This window comes from Polyodon spathula, chromosome 8 (assembly GCF_017654505.1).
Source record: "Polyodon spathula isolate WHYD16114869_AA chromosome 8, ASM1765450v1, whole genome shotgun sequence".
NCBI classification, from domain to species: Eukaryota; Metazoa; Chordata; class Actinopteri; order Acipenseriformes; family Polyodontidae; genus Polyodon; species Polyodon spathula.
The window spans coordinates 33,672,858-33,692,489 of record NC_054541.1 but is presented as its reverse complement, the minus strand read 5'-3'; the positions used below and the strand labels follow the sequence as shown (position 1 = coordinate 33,692,489).

General features: G+C 36.1%; 1 protein-coding gene and 1 long non-coding RNA gene across 2 annotated transcripts; both read right to left on the bottom strand.

Moving 5' to 3' along the window:
- Positions 1 to 10,297: 10,297 nt before the first annotated feature.
- Positions 10,298 to 12,013, bottom strand: LOC121319820. Its single transcript, XR_005950753.1, has 3 exons — positions 11,943 to 12,013; positions 10,449 to 10,575; positions 10,298 to 10,343 (listed from the first exon to the last, which is right to left on the bottom strand). It is a non-coding gene; the product is annotated as an uncharacterized LOC121319820 (long non-coding RNA).
- Positions 12,014 to 12,158: 145 nt separating this feature from the next.
- On the bottom strand, positions 12,159 to 18,280 carry LOC121319819 (plexin-C1-like). The gene is made up of 3 exons (XM_041257670.1): positions 17,704 to 18,280; positions 13,007 to 13,138; positions 12,159 to 12,260 (listed from the first exon to the last, which is right to left on the bottom strand). The coding sequence occupies exons 1-3, from the start codon at positions 17,974 to 17,976 to the stop codon at positions 12,180 to 12,182; spliced, it is 486 nt and encodes a 161-aa protein (XP_041113604.1). The 5' UTR covers positions 17,977 to 18,280; the 3' UTR covers positions 12,159 to 12,179.
- Between the last annotated feature and the right edge of the window lie 1,352 nt (positions 18,281 to 19,632).

Sequence of the window (19,632 nt, the reverse complement as noted above, 5' to 3'; positions counted from 1 at the left end):
AGGCTGAAATAAAACTCTTTACATCAATACATGCTTATGTTGTCACTGTGTTGAGCCATAAAATAGGGTTAAAGGTGGATACAAAAATGGCTTCCAACGTCAAAGAACAAGAACAATATGGCCAATGAAGTCAGTTATGTATCACAGTTTGCAATAAAAACATAAATATCTCCTCTATTTCCTGAAATCCCAAGAAAAAACTCTGTATTTTGACAATTAATGTCAAAGGTTATCATAGCCAAAATGCGATGACTATGGTCTCCATGCTTAAGATGATTTAAAAAGCTAGACAAGGGGTGGAGGGATGAAGTGTAGAAGTGAGTGGTTCAATACTGCCATCTTGTGTATAAAGTGGAAAAATCTAAAGTAATGTTACTGTGTGTTAGTTTGTTTTACAGATAAGTGCTGTGCTGTCCTTCATATAACGTATCAGTATCATTATTACATAGCTATACATTTCATATGTATGTTCACCTGACCAGGAATAATCAACAGTAAATTAGTGATGTCCTTATTTATTTATTTTTTTAAGAACATGCTTCTATATACAAATACTGGTTTGGTCGGTCTTCTGCATGTTCCTGTATTCTGAAGTTGTGCCATTTCTAAAAACAAGATTGCATTGTACAAAATTAGAAATTAAAAATTAAAATATGCAGTTGTAAAATGCACTTTTGACATACAGACGGACAGATACACGCAGTGCCCAAATTTTCCAAAAGATGGCGGCAATCTCTGTGGAATTAACAGAGCCTTAACCCAATAAACTTGTGCCTTACACTACACAACATACATACTGTGAAAATACACTTTGATATTTAAGGTATTTCATATTACAACATTGCCAAACAAATCGAAAGATCTATCAGCATTTTTACTTATCTTTTCATGTTCTTGAGACTTCCTATTTCTATTCTAAAGTGTAACAGCAGTCTAGCCCAGCCTACCACAACATCAATAATGGGCTAGTGTATTGTTGCATGCTTCTGGGCGAGATTATTCAATTAGAAAGTTTGTGACAATTTCGGTTAACGCTGGGAGGCAATCTACACACAGACTAAAACATAGCGCCCATACCGCTGTACAAAAGAGCCAGCTCTGTGCTTTTTTATGCGCGAAGTACCACGACACGCATTCGTCGCACTGTAGCTGGGTAAACAAGCCCGGAGCGGACTTGGGGCTGGCAGGGCAGAGTAGCGTGCACGGGGGAAAGCAGCAGCAGCACTGGTAGGTGACATAATCACACACGAATACATATGCCCTATCTACGCCGCTCTACGCTCCTTCCAAAACAGCCGGCTGTTTTGTACAGCGGTATAGGCGCTGTGCGTTAGGGTGAGCGGTCCAGGGGTTCTCGTCCACTCTCCGCCTATATGTGGATTGTCTCACCCTGTGTGATGTACCTACCTGCGGGAACCGGTATCGCCACAATATACTTGTGTTTTTTCAGTTCCTTCATTTATTTAATTAAAAGTCGATCAGATTCGTGAACAACTTCAGTTCCCTCCCAAAAGTTAACGTCCCCATTTTGTGGCACCCGACATTTCATTTTTTTTTTTTTTTTAAATATTTTCAGCTTCCATCCACTTAAAATATGCAGATGTAGCTTGAACCTCAAACCAGTGTGTTGACGAGAGTGTAAATAACACCACGCTACAGACAATGAGTTTCAAACTTTTAACATGTAAGAACTCAACTTTACAATGACGATGAATACGATAATGTTCATTATGGTAATTTTTTATTTATCAGTTTAAAAACGTTTAGTAAAATGTGACCAAGAGTTAGTTTTTACAACATTGATATATAGAGAGTCTGTGAGATTCATCTAATAATAATAATAATAATAATAATAATAATAATAATAATAAATAAGAATAATATAATTAATATAATAATATATTACCCACCCCCCCCCCCCCCCCCCCCCCCCCCCCCCCCCCCCCCCCCCCCCTCACTTTTTCAATGATGAGGAAATGTCCCCATCACATTGGAAGTACTAAAACATTTATTTTCACGAAAATGTATTGGTATAATCACCAGTCAGTATGGAAGTCAATGGGTAGAAAAATAGGATCGGATCCGGGATCACTGGAGCCGGATCATGAGATGGTGTTTTACTATGAGGATCTGAATCAGGCTCCACTGATCTGTAAAGTTGATCAGATCCTGGAGCTGCAACACCTTAACTAGGGACACTGACCAATGAGAAGTGAACATACATGGTGCTTAGTTTAAAGACCCAGGCTCACAAATTTGTATACAGCCTGAGATCACAGTAATGTTGGGAAAAATGGCAAATGGATAGACAAAGATAGAGGAGGATGCACTGTGTTGATGTATCCAAAACACAGGAGAATGGTTTAAGTTTGTAATTCACCATAGCTTGTGTTTATTTACTAATGTTATCACACTGAGGTTTCTGTCTACTTACAGTTTAACTTTTCATTTTAAATTGAAACAGTGAACTTAAAACAGCAAAATTACCTTTGTGCCTTTTGCAAATACATATAGACATCAGTAAAAACTTTTTACACAATTATTATACCAAATTAATGACGATATATTACTGATTCTAAATTATTTTGCATCTATAATTGTAATATCTGCGCTTTCTAAATAAACTGCCAGAGCTGGCAAGCATATAATATACATGCTTATATAAATCCATGCTCTTTTATGATGAGTACACATACTTTGTAAATTTGCCATCACACAGCTTACAATGGTTGGAATCACTTAGATTTGTATGTCATGGTAAAACATTTTGTCAAAGAGATACATTAACCTTAAGCCCTTGTTACACAAGTCAATTTGGTGACTTTTTAGCAAGGCATGCAACAACTTGTAGATGACACATAAAAATATGTTCTTATAATGTAGGCTACTAATAGCGATTCAATAAACCAAATACCACAGATCCATTCACAATTGTACACGGCTTCGCTGAAATACGGTTTCCTACTTGTATTCTTTGATACAATGTGTGTTTTCAAATTGGAACGTAGCTTGCTGGAAAAAGATTTATATTTATTGTCCAAAAGCCCCCCCACCCCCCAGTGCTTTGGCATATTATACCCTGCTCCAGTGCATGGCAGTGGCGCCTTATAGAATTGCTGCATATAACGATTTGGTAGTGGATTTCAATACAACAACTTTTTGTTTTAGTAATATGTCGAGCCCCGTGAAATTGTTTTTATTTTTCACAAATTTCTTTTTATTACAGGTACACATTAATAAAACAACTAAAATAGCTGTATATCAATAATAGTATAGTATACATCATGTTTTAACTACATACACATTTTTTATTAAACATTATCCATTTTTTTGTTTTATTTTTAGATTTTGACATAAACAGACCTCACACAAAAATAATTTAGTTACCATAATTTCTCATTTGTGGCAGTAACGGTAACATACAGTCCCCCACTCCTTTTAATGAACTACCTATTTACAATAAATACTGCACATGCCCTCTATAAAAATACATTAAGATGAACAAGTGTATATCTGCTGCCCTACTGTTGCTGTCATAATAATTGCACATACAAATCTATATCCATAAAAAAAACAGATAGGATTTGTATTTCAATCCCATTGTACTGAAGCAATATACAATAAGTTTGGGGTTTCTCAATATTTAAACACGAAGCAAAGCAGACTCATTCATTCAAATCCATTCAAAATCCTAAATAGCATTTGCTCCAGTGCAAAGTTTGCACCACTTGAAATAAAACAAAGAATTAACATACTAATAGAAAATACAAGCAAACAAGCCATATTTTCCCCAAAAGAAATAAACAGCTAATGCTTAGCGACAGTATCTTTCGACTCCCATTCCAGCTGACAATTACAATATCTGCACATCATTATTTTGTCACCGTCAGCTGCATACATTAATTCCTAAATGGCTAGCTCCAAATTATACATCTGCGCAAGTGCTAGTCAGAGCCTCCGTGTCTATGGTAACGGTTGAGCCTTGACAACTACGGTTTCAAGTATTTAATTAAAGTATTTTTTTTATAAACCTCCTAATTTAAAAATGTCTATGTTTGCTTTTATAATGAGTTTTCATTTTATTTTGTTTTATATTAGCATTTCGTTTTATTTCGTTTGATATGTTCCATTTCGTTTTATTTCGTGCTATTTCGTATTTGCAAAAAACATGGGGCTTTAGTAATATGCATTATACAAATCAAAAGTTAGAATTTTGAATGTGAGTGACATTTAATATGTGATTTATAGTATGCACACATTGTCAAAGAATTTCTGTTAACAGAGAAAAAAAACATACAGTGCGTGAATGCTTCCTGATGAACCCTTAAATAGTTTAAAACTACCTTCGAATTCTTGGCTAGTGAACAAACCTTCGAACCTTTAAACACAGCCCTAGACCCTAGTCAGTTAGTAGCTTTCCCTGGCATTGAAGTAACATTAATTAAATTGCACTGACATATGCTTAGATTTCAAAATGCTGATTGACTCAGAATTTAAATAGAACCTGCAACGCATGTAGAAAATCTCTGTAAAGCTAAAAACCATCCATAGAAATCTAGAATGCACTGTTGTGATTTATTGTAAAATTATTTCATCCATGGCCTAGCTAAATGTAAAATATACAACTGTTCAAGACACCTCACAAAAAGTGACATTTTGAGAAACAGAAAAGAAAATATTACTACCAATATCAACGTGGTCTTATCATTTTTATTTAACAGATAATAAAAACATGTAGAAATTATAATTTAAATACTGTGAAATACTGATATGTTTTAATAGTTCAATCCAAAAATGATATTCAAAACCTCAAATGTCTGATTTATAAAGCATACAACACAATAACCTTTCTATTTTTTTTTTAAATTTTCTAATCCTTCTTAAACCATGACAGTTTGAACCAAAATGCAACATTTGTTCCTCTATCAAAAGTTTTGAAGAAAAAAAAAAAAACAATACTTGCTAGTAAACTGACAACTAGCAATCTAGCATTTTTGATTAGGTTTTAAAATGGTAACAAAGTATGTATTAGAAATAAATGATTTTGGGTTACCAAGCAACAACAAAAATATATATTCTTCATTTTCTTTGACCTGTACTTGCTACTGTTGAGCAAAAGTAACAGTAGTTAGATTAAATGTTCTGCTGCTACCTTTTACAAGGATTAACTTTTGGTAAAAAGTAGTTTTCTGATGCCAAAGATAAACAAAAAAAACGAAAAACAATTTAGTTAATGTTTTTTGGTCGGCTTTATAACAAGACAAAAGGTATCAAATGTCACTAGAGCCATGTGGAGCTAGAGCCAATCTACAGCCATGTGGAGATTAAGTTCTTAAATTACAGCACCTGTTATGACTATTAAAAGATAAAATTACAGATGATCTTTTAGTAAAAGTGCACACATATAGGGCATGCTTGTACTATATGACATCTCACAAAACTCTCAAATTAGTTTAGTTTTCATTTTAAAGTTTCTGGTTAAATATTTAAAGGCAAAGCAAATTAAATATCTACTTGCTGAAGAATTTTTTAAGCAATTTATCATTTTGAGTAGCAGTTAAGAACTGCTGTACCATAGAGGCCAACTTGGTGTAGTAAATGGTAATTTTTTATTTATCAGTTTAAAAACGTTTAGTAAAATGTGACCAAGAGTTAGTTTTTGCAACATTGATATATAGAGAGTCTGTGAGATCTCTATCAATATACTATATTAATTATAATATATTAATATATGATAATATGCCCATATATTATGCACAAATAAATGCCCGGGCGGGGGGCCCCCCCCCCACTTTTTTTTTTTATTTTTGCCTGAGTAAATATGCTATTTCCATTAGGGCCAGGGTGTTACAGGGAGATTATTTAATCTGGTGTACCTGATGTACTTAAGAGTAAAGATATCATTCTGAGAAGGGTGCATTTAAAAAGTCACTAGGATGTGATGACTTGCACACTAGTTAAACACTAGATAAGAAAGTCTACCATAGCTTTTCTAGTTACCATTTGTTAAGAAATCAAAAGCGTTCAACTATTTACCTGCTACAAGTTTAACTGTTCTAAGATGTGACCCCCTCCTGGAGTGCCTTGTCCACTTTATGTCAGCATACTGTATGGTTAGTAGCCAACAGTGCATCTGATTTAGCAATCACCACCACGCAGCTTACAGTACATATCGAAACTTTCATTCCCATCCAAACAACTTTTAAACTGAAGTTTCCACTGTCTCTCTCTCTCCAGGGTGTCATAACATTACAAAACTGAAATTTTCAAGTAAAAAACCAAAGGCATGGTGTTGCCAGTTTCTGAGAGACTAAATTGAAACCACACAGCAGCCAAGATAAACACATAATGATAAACTAAACAAACAGTCATCTTAATGGGTAACTGCTCCTCTCTGCCTCACTCTCTATCTGGTTTTAATCTAATTGATCTTGCCTCGCCTGACTATCCCCCACCACTGACCACAAATAACTTTGCAAGATGTGTGGGTTTCCTTTAATGCAACAGATCCTAACCATTTCAATACTTGCAAAATAGCATGCTTTTAAGGGTGTGCAGTTTGCAAATCTGCATTGAGAATGGTGTAACAACCACAATGATGTTTAGATACCAGAATGTTTCCACAGGTACAGTGATCTTGCAGGTATCTACATGAAGAAAAGGGTTATGAGAACATTGAACTAGACAACCAGCAAGTCCTAGTTATACACATTCCTCAGTTTATCTTTTTAAATGTTACCTATTAAAGGCAGATTATCTATGCACATTACAGTGGGTATACCTACTGCATTCAGAGGATTGTACAGAAACAGCAGCAGCTGCTCAAGGCTGCATGCACAATAAGCCTTGTGTAACAGAATTTCCATGATGTAAAATATCTTAATATTACTATAGACCTACAGTAAACAAACATGGGCAATTTGGCTATTTTAAATTATGGATATTTCTTGTAAAAAAGTATTGGGTAGAGAATTAGGGATTTAGAAATAAAATGAATGACACCCAAGCTCTGTCAGCCGTGTTCCAGGCTTTCAAATTTCTAGAAGGTAATAGGCCTAAGAACATAAGAACATAAGAACATAAGAAAGTTTACAAACGAGAGGAGGCCATTCGGCCCATCTTGCTCGTTTGGCTGTTAGTAGCATATTGATCTCAGAATCTCATCAAGCAGCTTCTTGAAGGATCCCAGGGTGTCAGCTTCAACAACATTACTGGGGAGTTGATTCCAGACCCTCACAATTCTCTGTGTAAAAAAGTGCCTCCTATTTTCTGTTCTGAATGCCCCTTTGTCTAATCTCCATTTGTGACCCCTGGTCCTTGTTTCTTTTTTCAGGTCAAAAAAGCCCCTTGGGTCGACATTGTCAATACCTTTTAGAATTTTGAATGCTTGAATTAGGTCGCCGCGTAGTCTTCTTTGTTCAAGACTGAACAGATTCAGTTCTTTTAGCCTGTCTGCATATGACATGCCCCCTTCTAAGCCCAGAATAATTCTGGTCGCTCTTCTTTGCACTCTTTCTAGAGAGGCAATATCTTTTTTATAGCGAGGTGACCAGAACTGAACACAATATTCAAGATGAGGTCTTACTAGTGCATTGTACAGTTTTAACATTACTTCCCTTGATTTAAATTCAACACTTTTCACAATGTATCCAAGCATCTTGTTAGCCTTTTTTATAGCTTCCCCACATTGTCTAGATAAAGACATTTCTGAGCCAACAAAAACTCCTAGGTCTTTTTCATAGATTCCTTCTCCAATTTCAGTATCTCCCATATGATATTTATAATGTACATTTTTATTTCCTGCATGCAGTACCTTACACTTTTCTCTATTAAATGTCATTTGCCATGTGTCTGCCCAGTTCTGAATCTTGTCTAGATCATTTTGAATGACCTTTGCTGCTACAACAGTGTTTGCCACTCCTCCTACTTTTGTGTCATCTGCAAATTTAACAAGTGTGCTTACTAAACAAGAATCTAAATCATTAATGTAGATTAGGAATAGCAGAGGACCTAATACTGATCCCTGTGGTACACTGCTGGTTACCACACTCCATTCTGAGGTTTTTCCTCTAATCAGTACTTTCTGTTTTCTACATGTTAACCACTCCCTAATCCATGTACATGTGTTTCCTTGAATCCCAACTGCGTTCAGTTTGAGAATTAATCTTTTGTGCGGGACTTTGTCAAAAGCTTTCTGGAAATCTAAATAAACCATGTCATATGCTTTGCAATTATCCATTATCGAGGTTGCATCCTCAGAAAAATCAAGCAAGTTAGTTAGACACGATCTCCCTTTCCTAAAACCATGTTGACTGTCTCCCAGGACCCTGTTACCATATAGGTACTTTTCCATTTTGGATCTTATTATAGTTTCCATAAGTTTGCATATAATAGAAGTCAGGCTTACTGGTCTCTAGTTACCTTGTTCAGTTTTGTTTCCCTTTTTGTGGATCGGTATTATGTTTGCAATTGTCCAGTCTGTCGATACCACCCCTGTGTCAAGAGACTGCTGCATGATCTTGGTTAGCGGTTCGTAAATGACTTCTTTCATTTCTTTGAGTACTACTGGGAGGATCTCATCCGGCCCAGGGGATTTGTTTATTTTAAGAGCTCCTAGTCCCTTTAACACTTCTGCCTCAGTTATGCTAAAGTTATTTAAAACTGGATAGGAACTGGATGACATGTGGGGCATGTTGTCAGTATCTTCGGGGGCACTTTAGCATGTAGCATGTTGCATGTCACTAAGCACATACGTGCAAGGCTAGATATGATCTGCTTACAACCAAAGTACTGCTTTCCCGTTGAAGATTTACACAAATGAAGGAACTGGAGACTGCACACTGCAGCTACTGACTGAGCTGAGGGACAGTGCACATGAACCAACCACCTTGTAAAGTTAAATTTTACTTAAAATCTCCAATTTTTTTTGCCAGTGAGTTATTATTTCTGAATGTCTCAATTTTAAAAGTAGAACTACGTAACTCGAGTGTAAACCACTTCCTGGGACTGGGGCTCTGTGTGGTCAGGAAGTAGGCTGTGAAGCCTTTCAGCTCAGGTTGCCATTTAGATTCAATCACAAGTTGTGGAGTGAGTCTGTTTTGAAACTGCTCTTCGGATAATAGATACATATTATAAATAATTTACTACCGTGCTGAATTTTCAGACATTTTTGTTAACCTCTTGAGTGATTTATTTAAAGCTTTTTAACATCCATTTTTTGTTTTCTTTTTAGCAAAAAATGTTACATTAAATTCTCTGTGAATGTAGCACATGGTTAAAGTGTGCACGACTAAAAATAAATAACAGCTTTTCTAAAATTAAAATAAAAACATTAAAATGACAGTACTTACGTAACTTTAGTGGGGGTGCTTCCAATTTTAGAACAATTATGTAGAGTCATTGTTTCATAGAATGTAAATGTGCCAATGGCAAATGTCACACTAACTTTGAGGCCTGCAATGAAGGAAGGATGGAAAAAACACTGAGGTATGGCATAACTATACCTATTGAATCTGTGCATCCTGGTACCAGTATGCTACTGTAGTTCAGGCCAACACATGAAAGTGAGGTAAAGCATTCTAGAGTAATATCAATGCTCTTACCGTACTTAAAACTAAAACTAATCAACATACTTCAGACACTTCTTATTTGACCTTTAATTAAACTGATTTCTAATACAAAGTAATAACATATTTAATTAATAACATATATTGGTTGTTTACATGTAAAGTTAACTTCAATTAATGAATAATGAAATACTTATTTATTCCTTGCAAAATAAAACATTACCTAAAAATTACATTTAGATGCCAGATGAGATTTAAAAAAAATATTTTATAGTTTTGAAAATTGAACATATTTTTAGAAATATATTTCATATTCTCATTAGGAATACACATGATATATTACTATTTTTACTTTTGTTTAATGTATTTAGATAAAGCTTCCCAGAACTACTGCTCCAGTAGTTCCCTAATACAGAGCTTTCAGACCCCTGAAAAACAATTACCACATACTATAGTTAATGCAGCCATACATGTCTGTCTGTCTCTGTATCTGTCTGTATTCTTGGCATATTAGTCTTGGGGATAAAGTAAGGATGTGATTACAGTAAGTAAAACTTCCCTGGAGGGTCTACAAATTGACATGCAAACCAGATACAAACAGCTCATTAAACAATTACCTTTAGCACTAAGTTTGTCTTTTGGGAAACTGCAGGAGCAATCTGGAAACATTGTGTTGTGTTTTTCACAAAGATTTTCATTTTCAGCTGTTGTTAGCCGACAAGTGAAGGAATGGTCTCTTGAGTTCTTTACATAGACTTGTGCCGTCAAATGAATGTCCTAAGGGGAATGAATGACTGAATGACTGAATGAATGAACAGAAATAACAACATGTTTCACAAAAAGACAATTTTGTAAAATGTTAACTTGCATGTGTATTTGTACCTGTTTATTTTCAGAAGAGCTGTCAATCAATCTATAGGAAAATATTTGATTGGGGTTTTGAATAGACCCCTCTGCTATGGTAACCCAAATCAAGCTTGGTCTTGAGCATTCATTCGCCAAAGTGCATCTACAAATTTTAACACAAAAAAAAAAAGTAAGATGAACATTTCCAAGGCTGTACCGAGTGGTTTCACAGTTCAGTGTTGTGGGAGCACTCTTGTAACAGCACATTTAAAGCACAGTACACAGTACATGCTGGGCTGCAAAATTGCATATTGTCACAACATAACAAAATAACTTCAGTGGAAGAAAAGCAGCAAGAAATGAGGTTGTTTGCAATAGATGCTCATAGATCTACATTATTAATATCCAGTGGGGGTGTTTTGGGCGTGTTCATTCTCCCATCATCATGAATGCATGTACACATTTTCAAACCAATCCAACAAGTCATTCACAAGTTTTGAGAAAAAAAAGAAACACCTATAAGCCCAAATATCCATACAAGAAAACATACTACATATTAAAAAAACAGGCTGTGCACTGAACTCTGTAACTCATTTAATGAGTCCCACTGGCTTGTCATTACTGTTGTTTTGTTCTTCCTTTGCCCTTACACTTGCTTGAAAAAGAGCCCTATAATCCTGAGAACCAGAACAAAGTTGGAAAGGCTTTGCAAAGTGATTGTGGGCACCATAATTAATTACTTTATGGTAGTTTGTGAAAGTTGACTGCCTAAACCGTGCAGCAGTAGTTTGAGGAGGTTAATGTAGAGTTTACAAGAGGACGTATTGAGGGTGAACTTACTCTGTTGTGTCCTCAGAGACAGAAATATTTCCAGACACAAGACAAAGCAATGTGTCACAAGTCGGGGAATCTGCTTATTCATTTGCTTGGGGTTACTTCAAATGCAACACTGAATACAACGTTAATGTCAGATCTATCACATATTTAGAATGTTAATTCCCAATGCCTGCACTAAAGGTATTTCCTATTCTACAACAAAAGAGGTGTATAACTAAATTCTATGGATCCATCAGTTAGGGATGCCTAGCGCTGTAGGGCACCACCAGTTAATAGAGTTTGGGAGCCCCTGGCATGCTGTACGTAGCATGACACACATTTTAAGTTTCTATATGGACTACACGGAAATGGAACAAATATGTGGATAATTACTTTAGTAACAGAGTTGATTTGAGAAAATATTTAACATTTTATTTTGATGTATTCTAGACATGACTGACTTTAAAAAAAAAAAGCTGACTTATTCAAAGCCAAGAAGTTCACCAACAGTTTATTTGTTAGTGTGATGCTGACCACTAAGTGTAAAATTTGACCTCAATCATGTGGCCATTTTGCGATTTCACATGACTTGTTCTCTTTTCTTTTTATGGCGCAGTTTTTCAGGCATTGCAACTGCAAAAACAACTTTTAACTGGCTTAGAAAGCATTTCACTATTGAAAAAGGAGTGTAAAAATGTGTGTCTGTATACAGACCTGTTCTCATGAGCACACCATCCACAGAAGGGATCCTGTGCCAACCAACACGTTTTCCAGGAGTCAAATTTACTACAGTTTGCTACTTTTATTCTGGTGAGCTACAAAAGAAAAACAGCATGGTTTATTAGAGTTCCCTCCAAAATACACTCAATCTCAAATCATGCTCAAATAACAAAGTACCTCATTTCCAGAAGCCATGTATACGTGCTCTTGTTCCACGGGGTCCAGCAACATTTAAAAAAACACAGCCTTTTCTGCTGGAGATTCATACAGGATTTCTGGACAACTCACTTTCTGATTCTGGTCTATAACAATCTGTAAGTAGGGGAATAGTTAGTTACATTTAATTTAGAACAAATAAGGAATAATATTGCAGTATCTGAACAGCTTTTTAAAACTAATATATGGTTATTTAGAATACTGTAGCTACAAGTTCCTTTAAGAAACTTGTGAACAGCCACGTTGGTTCATATACAAGATGTATGAACAAGATTTTTTTTTTTTTGTTGCTTTTGTTTTTTTTGGTGCTTACTTTAATAGGATCAGTTCAAATATGTATAAAAAGCTTTCTAAGAGTTTGTTTAATAAATACTTTTGTTCTCATGTACTCTTTTAAAATGATCAGGTTTATAATACACTTGACAGAAAATGTCTCCAACCTACCAAAAATACATCTTAGTCTATCCAGCCACAGCAAAATGATCTACTGTTACATCTGAAGTTATTGTAGCGATCTTGGGTGCTGCAGGCAGGCGCACTACACTATTTATTTCTAATCATAAATGAGATACATTAAACACTTTATTGATATTACCAAAGCCTTTTATTTATCATTGGACCACTGGTATTCTTTTTTTTTTTATCTTATATAATTTTACCAAAAAAAACCCCAAAAACAATACTGCACATTTGAGAACTTTCCAGTAAATGGAAGTGCAGGACAGTTAAGATTTACAAAAGTACTTTGTTAGCTACACCCACTTGCAGTTCTGACATTACAAATCATTTTCAAATATCTTTCTCACTTACTGTACTAGTGGCTATGGAAGAGTGTCACTGACCTTTAGCAACTGCCCATCCCCAGTCCCAATGAACGCCACCACCCAGTTGTGAATAGCAACTGTTGCTAACGATGTCATCTTAGAATGGACCAGCGCTGCTTTAATTGGAATAATTTTATTGCTTGAGGAGGGCTGGAAGATGAGAAAAAAAGCAACAAAATCTTTTTATTCTTCAGGTGGTATCCTTCTAGGGTTGTAAACCTTACACTAAGGTAAAAAATGTCATAAGCAGGTCACAATACAATATGATAAACAAAAAAAAAAATCTTAATGGATTTTGAAAAGAAAAGATTATTCACACATTGTGCTTAGACTGTCTGGCCACTTTATTAGGATCCGATACTATCATTACCGTAACAGATTTTTTTTTGCTTTGGCCATAGGCCCGTTCTGACCTCACACAGAGAGGCCTCACAGCGGCTCCGAGGTGTGTCAATATCCCCACAACAGACCCCCTGTCATGTGATGTTGCTTAAATATTCTTTGGTTCAGCCCACACTAAGCCTGCCTAACAAATTAAACACCTTACTGTCCTCAGAGACAACAACACTAAAATATCATTTGAATAAAACCTGGGGAAAAAAATGTTACAAACGTGACCTTTGAAAAACTAGAGATTGAAATGATGGTGTCACCAGCCTTGAAACAAAATAACTGTGGGTGGGACATTTCTTTACCCTTTTATCCCATACCAAATATCTTGGTATCCCAGAACAGCTCACCATCTCTAAAACATGATGCCATCTCATAAGCACAGTGGTATCTCAAACTGGCATCCATGTTTAAATTTAATAAGAGTTAGCAAGTGTTGCGACCCTTTGAAATATATAGGTCTCGTTCCAGTACAATAATACATTGTCTATGGGCTGCCACAACCATAAAGCATCAGCACATGGCACTACATAATACACTGCAGAAATAAAATAATATTTACACACTGCGCATTTGAAATAGTACTGCAGAGTTCCACTACAGTCATTTTTAGTAATACCGTTTATTGTAGTAATACCTATTATACATTTTTTTTTGCAGAATACATTAAAAGCTTCTAAATCCTCATAAAATGCAGGCGCACTATTTCATTTGAGTGACCGATAGGCATGGATAACAAGTTAGATTTTTTACTGCAGTCAATCTATAAGATGCTTTCAAACTCTTGGTCAGGCTATCAGCACTAAAAAATCACTTGTCCACTGAAAATCTGGCAGCATTTACAGTAGACCTCCCCAACCTGTCATTATTAAGAACTACAAGATAAATTACTGTAGAATTCTGGAGAAACTGCGTACCAAACTCGGCTCAGAAAACGGCACTTGGTGAATTGGATAATCTGTCATTTTGGAGATGCAATAAGTCAAAATTCCCCCATTGTTTGTGAAAAAAAAAAATAAATAAAAACTGTACGCTTATATTACACTTACTTGACTACCATTATTATGAATTTCAAGAAAAATTACTGTAGAATTTTGGAGTAATGATGTACTATATTTGGTTCAGACAATTTTTTTTGACAAATTCGTCAAATCTGTCATTTTGGAGACACAACAAATCAGAATTGCCCCATTGTCTGTCAAAAATAAAACTGTACAGTTATAATACACTTACTCTACTAGCATTATTATGAATTTCAATTGTACAATTTTGCAGGAATGAAGCACCAAAATCGTCTCAGACAGAAGAACAACAAAAAAAAACAAAAAAAAAAACACTGACTGAATTGGTAAATGGATCTTTCACCACAAATTTGCAAGAAGGTAATGGTAAAAGACAGTGGCTTTTCAAATAAACTCAACTGGTAATTAAACAGTGTAAATGTGGTCAACCTCAATAATAACAACAAAAATACAAAATAATAAATCTATATAATACAAGTGTAATTACTATAATACAACTAAATTAGTCAGGGATTAAGACTTTATTTTTCATTTATTTATTTTTTTTACCTACCAGCTAATCGCAAACTACAACCCAGAATTTGATGGATGAGGGTGTTTTTATGAGTAGAAACAATGCCATGGGCCTATCTGGGGAAGAAGATTACCAAATTAGCTCATAACACCCAAATCAATTACTAGACCACCGTTCATCAGTAACCATTTGAATTGATGTTGTCATTCCTCCTGTCCAAAGAGTTTCCAAATGTCAGTGGTTTCCAGTCTACATTGATTCATGAGTCACTGGACAGCGGTGGTGTTGTTGGAACAGCAAGATCTCCCTTTGTCCAGATTCTGAATGTGCATGACAACCACTGGGTCATTCAGCAGTGAGTTCTGTAGTACTAATGGGATTTGTTTGTATGATTGATGGTAAGGCCACAGGCATCCCATTTTGTTGTGAATGTACCTGCTGTTCAAAAACAAACAACCTGTGGCAACTGTGGCCTTTTTGCCATTTCATAGCATCACTTTGCCAGAGAGAGAGACCTGAAAACATAGAGTATGCTGAGAAAAAGATGCACGCTCACCTTGGAAGCTGCTTAAAAGAAGGCATGTAACCAAATTTCCAGAATTAAAAGGAAAAGAAAGAGAAGATAATATTGCAATTCTAGAAATTGACGTGCACTGTGTGTGCAGAACAGCACATAACACACAACTGATGGTACAGTGCATGATATGTCAGGAATGGTAACATCCGAACTGCGTATCAGTACCCAATGAAGCACTGAATAAAACCAGTGAAATTTGGAATTGTTTTAAACATAAAGCACTGTAAATGATTTGCAGGTCAGAAATCCCCCCAAACAGAGATCTGACCAGGGATTTGTATTTGGCAGGGCTGTTCCGTGATCCGCCGCTGCTGGCAAATATATTTAAAGTGCTGTTTCTTTGTCAGGGCCGAATTTTATGTATCATTACTCCAACATTCTACAGTAATTTTTCTTGCAAGTCACAATAATGCTAATCAGGTAAGTTTAACTTAAGTATAGGGTTTTATTTTTGACAAACAATGTAGGAATTGTGAATTATTTTGTCTCCAAAATGACAGATTGACTAAACCTTCAAAAAAATAATAATTGTCTGAGCCAGATGTAGTATGTCATTACTCCAAAATTCAACAGTCATTTTTATAATTCATAATAATGCTAGTCAGATTAGTGTAATATAAGTGGGCAGTGTTATTTCTCACAGACAATGGAGGAATTGTGAATTATTGCATCTCCAAAATGACAGATTCACCAATTTGTCAATAAAAAATATCTGAGCCAAATGTAATACGTCATTACTACAAAATTCTACAATAATGTTTCTTGAAATTCATAATAATGCTAGTCAGGTAAGTATAATATAAGTGGGCAGTATTATTTCTCACGGACAATTGGGGTATTTCAATTTATTGCGTCTCCAAAATGACAGACTCTGTGTCAGAGCCGATTTCGAGGCTTCATTTCTAGAAGATTCTACAATATTTTTTTCTTGCAATTCATAACAGTGCTAGTCAAGTAAATGTTATATACGTGTTCGGTTTATTTCAATTTATTGCATGTCCATAATGACCTGCTCAATCAGCGATTAGAAATTAATTGCGGGGTGTTAAAAAATGGGCATCAAGTGAAATACAAACAAAAAATACAATAATATATATATATATATATATATATATATATATATATATATATATATATATATATTATATATATTGAATGAACATAAAATTATATTTATAACGTCATTGATTCATTATGTATGTATTTACCGTAGCCTCACTTGCAAGGGTTCGGTGTTGAGCAAATCAGGAGGATAGTGACACCAAACATTAAACTTCAAGCGAGTTTGAAATAACGTTCGTAATGTTCTCGTCTTGTTATTTAGAAATACAGTTTTAGAGGAAAACAATAACACAATTAAAATTGGATTGTTTTACTCATATATGACTGTTGTATGCACATTATTTAAACTACAACTACAAATACCAATCCACGTTGTCTAATCACAGTTTAAGCGAATGAAATAATGAAAAAAGAAAGAAAAGTATGTTTATTAAATGTTTATAATATTCTCATAAATCGAATTACCACTTTTTAGAAAACAGGTTTTGCAAACCCGACCAGCACCAGGCAGTGGCGCGCCTGTGTAAAATAATTATTATTAATTATTATTATTTTTATTATTATTTTTATTTTTTACATAAAAATATATATATATATATATATATATATATATATATATATATATATATATATATATATATATATATATATATATATATATATTTTTTAAGCATACAAATCACTGGATTTGTTTTTGGAAGACTTGCTGCTGTGTCATTTAGAATTGCACTGAACTCCCTTACGCACACAGAAGCACTTCCTTGGTTGACAAACATGCCTTGCATAGCCCAAGAAGCAGCTGCTGCTGCTGTACGAAGAGAAAGTGTGTTTTCTTTGGGTACTTAGTCCAAATTAGGAATTAACTATTGGACAACTGAAATTCATTCCGACTATATCCCCCAGCAGACGGAAAACTCATGAAGCTATCTTCTTTTACGTTTTGCTCTGCTTGTTTGACATCTCCATTTCACAATTTGCTCAAAATAATTTGTTCATAGACTGAAATAAACTTTTATTTGGTTCTTTGAAAATCTGTCAATGCGCAAATCGCAAAATGGTTATTTTTGTCGGGACCGAATCCTGACTATGAGTGTAACATATAAATGAACCGCCAGAATTATGTTAAAACAGTATATTGTAAAATACATACAGGTGTGTGATCACAGTCTAGAAAGCAGAAGTCCTCATCCTTGGCAGCGCTTTTCTGAAGCCGGGCATCTGACAGGTTCAAGACTCCCAGCGCTGTAGTATCAGGTCCACCCGACTTCCCAGCTGTGAAAACCCCCGCCCAGAGAGCACTGTCTCCGGACAGCTGTGCTAAAGAAGAGGAAAGCAGCTCTGGACGGGCTTTATCATTGCAGCACGACATGGTCACAGCAGTGAAAGTGGTAAACATGTCCAATTTGTATTTTTTAGTTTCCATTACAATTATTCTCGATGAGGAATTGGATGTGTTATTGATGTTTAAAAAGAAATAAATCCTCTGTAACCACTGAAAACCGTCCACAAAGTGTAGGCCTATTTTTTTCCATTTCGCACTGAAATAAAGGGTTTATGAGGGGCTTGTTGTTCTAAAAATATGTTTATACCAACAACGTCCCTCACAGTAATTGGCAGTAGGTCATCCTCTGTACAAGGCGGCGGAACATTTGTTCTAAACGCGCCAACAGCCAAATACGTAGTAGTTTCAGCCTTGAATAAGAAACCTACAGCTGAACCAGAGTAGACAGGAACAGTGGGTACCTCATCTGAAAATATGATGTTTGAAATATTATTCAGACGTCTCACTTCGCAAGCCCCATGATTTCTTGTACCACACTGAATTAATGTGTTGTTGTCTTCGTATACCACCAGGAGTTTGATCCGATTTAATGTATTGCCGGTACAACTGTTGTTGACAAATACTTCGTTTTTTATCTCCAACTTCAAATCATGCTTCAGCTGGTAAAGGTGGCTCTCGGTGGCAACGTAAACTTTATTTTTTCCAATAGATAGGTTATTGATATCAGCGTCAAATCTGTAGATTTCATTGCAGCAAGCGTAATAAACGAGCAAAACAAAACAAAATGTATAAGTTTCCATCGTTCTTACTCACATTCAACAACCAGACAGCAAATTATATTAGAACGGGTGGCAAGCAACTTCACTGCGTGTGCCGGATTGCATGACAGGGATTTCTGATTAAGAGTGTTTAAAGTTCCCGTTCAAGTAGAATGACAACCATTATCAAATGAGAAGAGCCCTCTCTGACCGTCAATCACTGAGCATATATACAAAAAGCTGCCCTATCAGTGTCCTGCTGTAAAGTCCTTCCCACCTCCTGTTGAAGAGTGTCGTCCTCACAGTAGCATTTCGCCATTTTCTCTCTCAGTCCACTGAGTCAGGTCACAGGTTGCCTTGTGTGTCTTTGTTCTGGAAATTGGCTGATTTGTTTGGTTCTTCGAGCCTACAAATTTATTCACACTGTAAGCTACACTCTCAAGTGTTTTTTTGAGATTGCTCTTGCTTGAGTCTCGCGTCAGTATTACTGATTAGAGCTGGTTTCGACCCCTCTTTTGCGATTGGCAAGCAGCCGTATTTCTCTTTTTACTACCTTGTGTAGTCAAAATTACCGTTGTGTGAGCTATTGTCGTGCTGTAGGGTGACTCCACGGGATCATGGCGTTGTCCCCTATGCCAATTTACTCGGCTTCAGCTACCTTGCAGCTCAGGCCTGCGTGCCCCTCCCAAGCCTCTGACTTTCCTAGCGTTGCTGCGCTTACCATCAATGCCGACGCTGATTGACTCGGCTACATCAGCACGGCATCGACCATGCTCTCCTTGGCGCCAAACCCCGACGCCGAATTAACTCAGCGTCTGGCTTGGACAGTACCTTGACGTCGTCCCCGATGCCGATTGATCGGCACCTGTGGGAGACATCTTCGGCGGCGCTCCTGACGCTGATTAAACTCGGCACCGGTCAGAACACCGACCTCGGCACAGACTGCACTCTGTGCGGCACTGACCTCGACGCCGATAGACTTGGCACCGACCTCGGCACAAATAGACTGGGCAACGACCGCGGTCTCCCTTGGCACTGA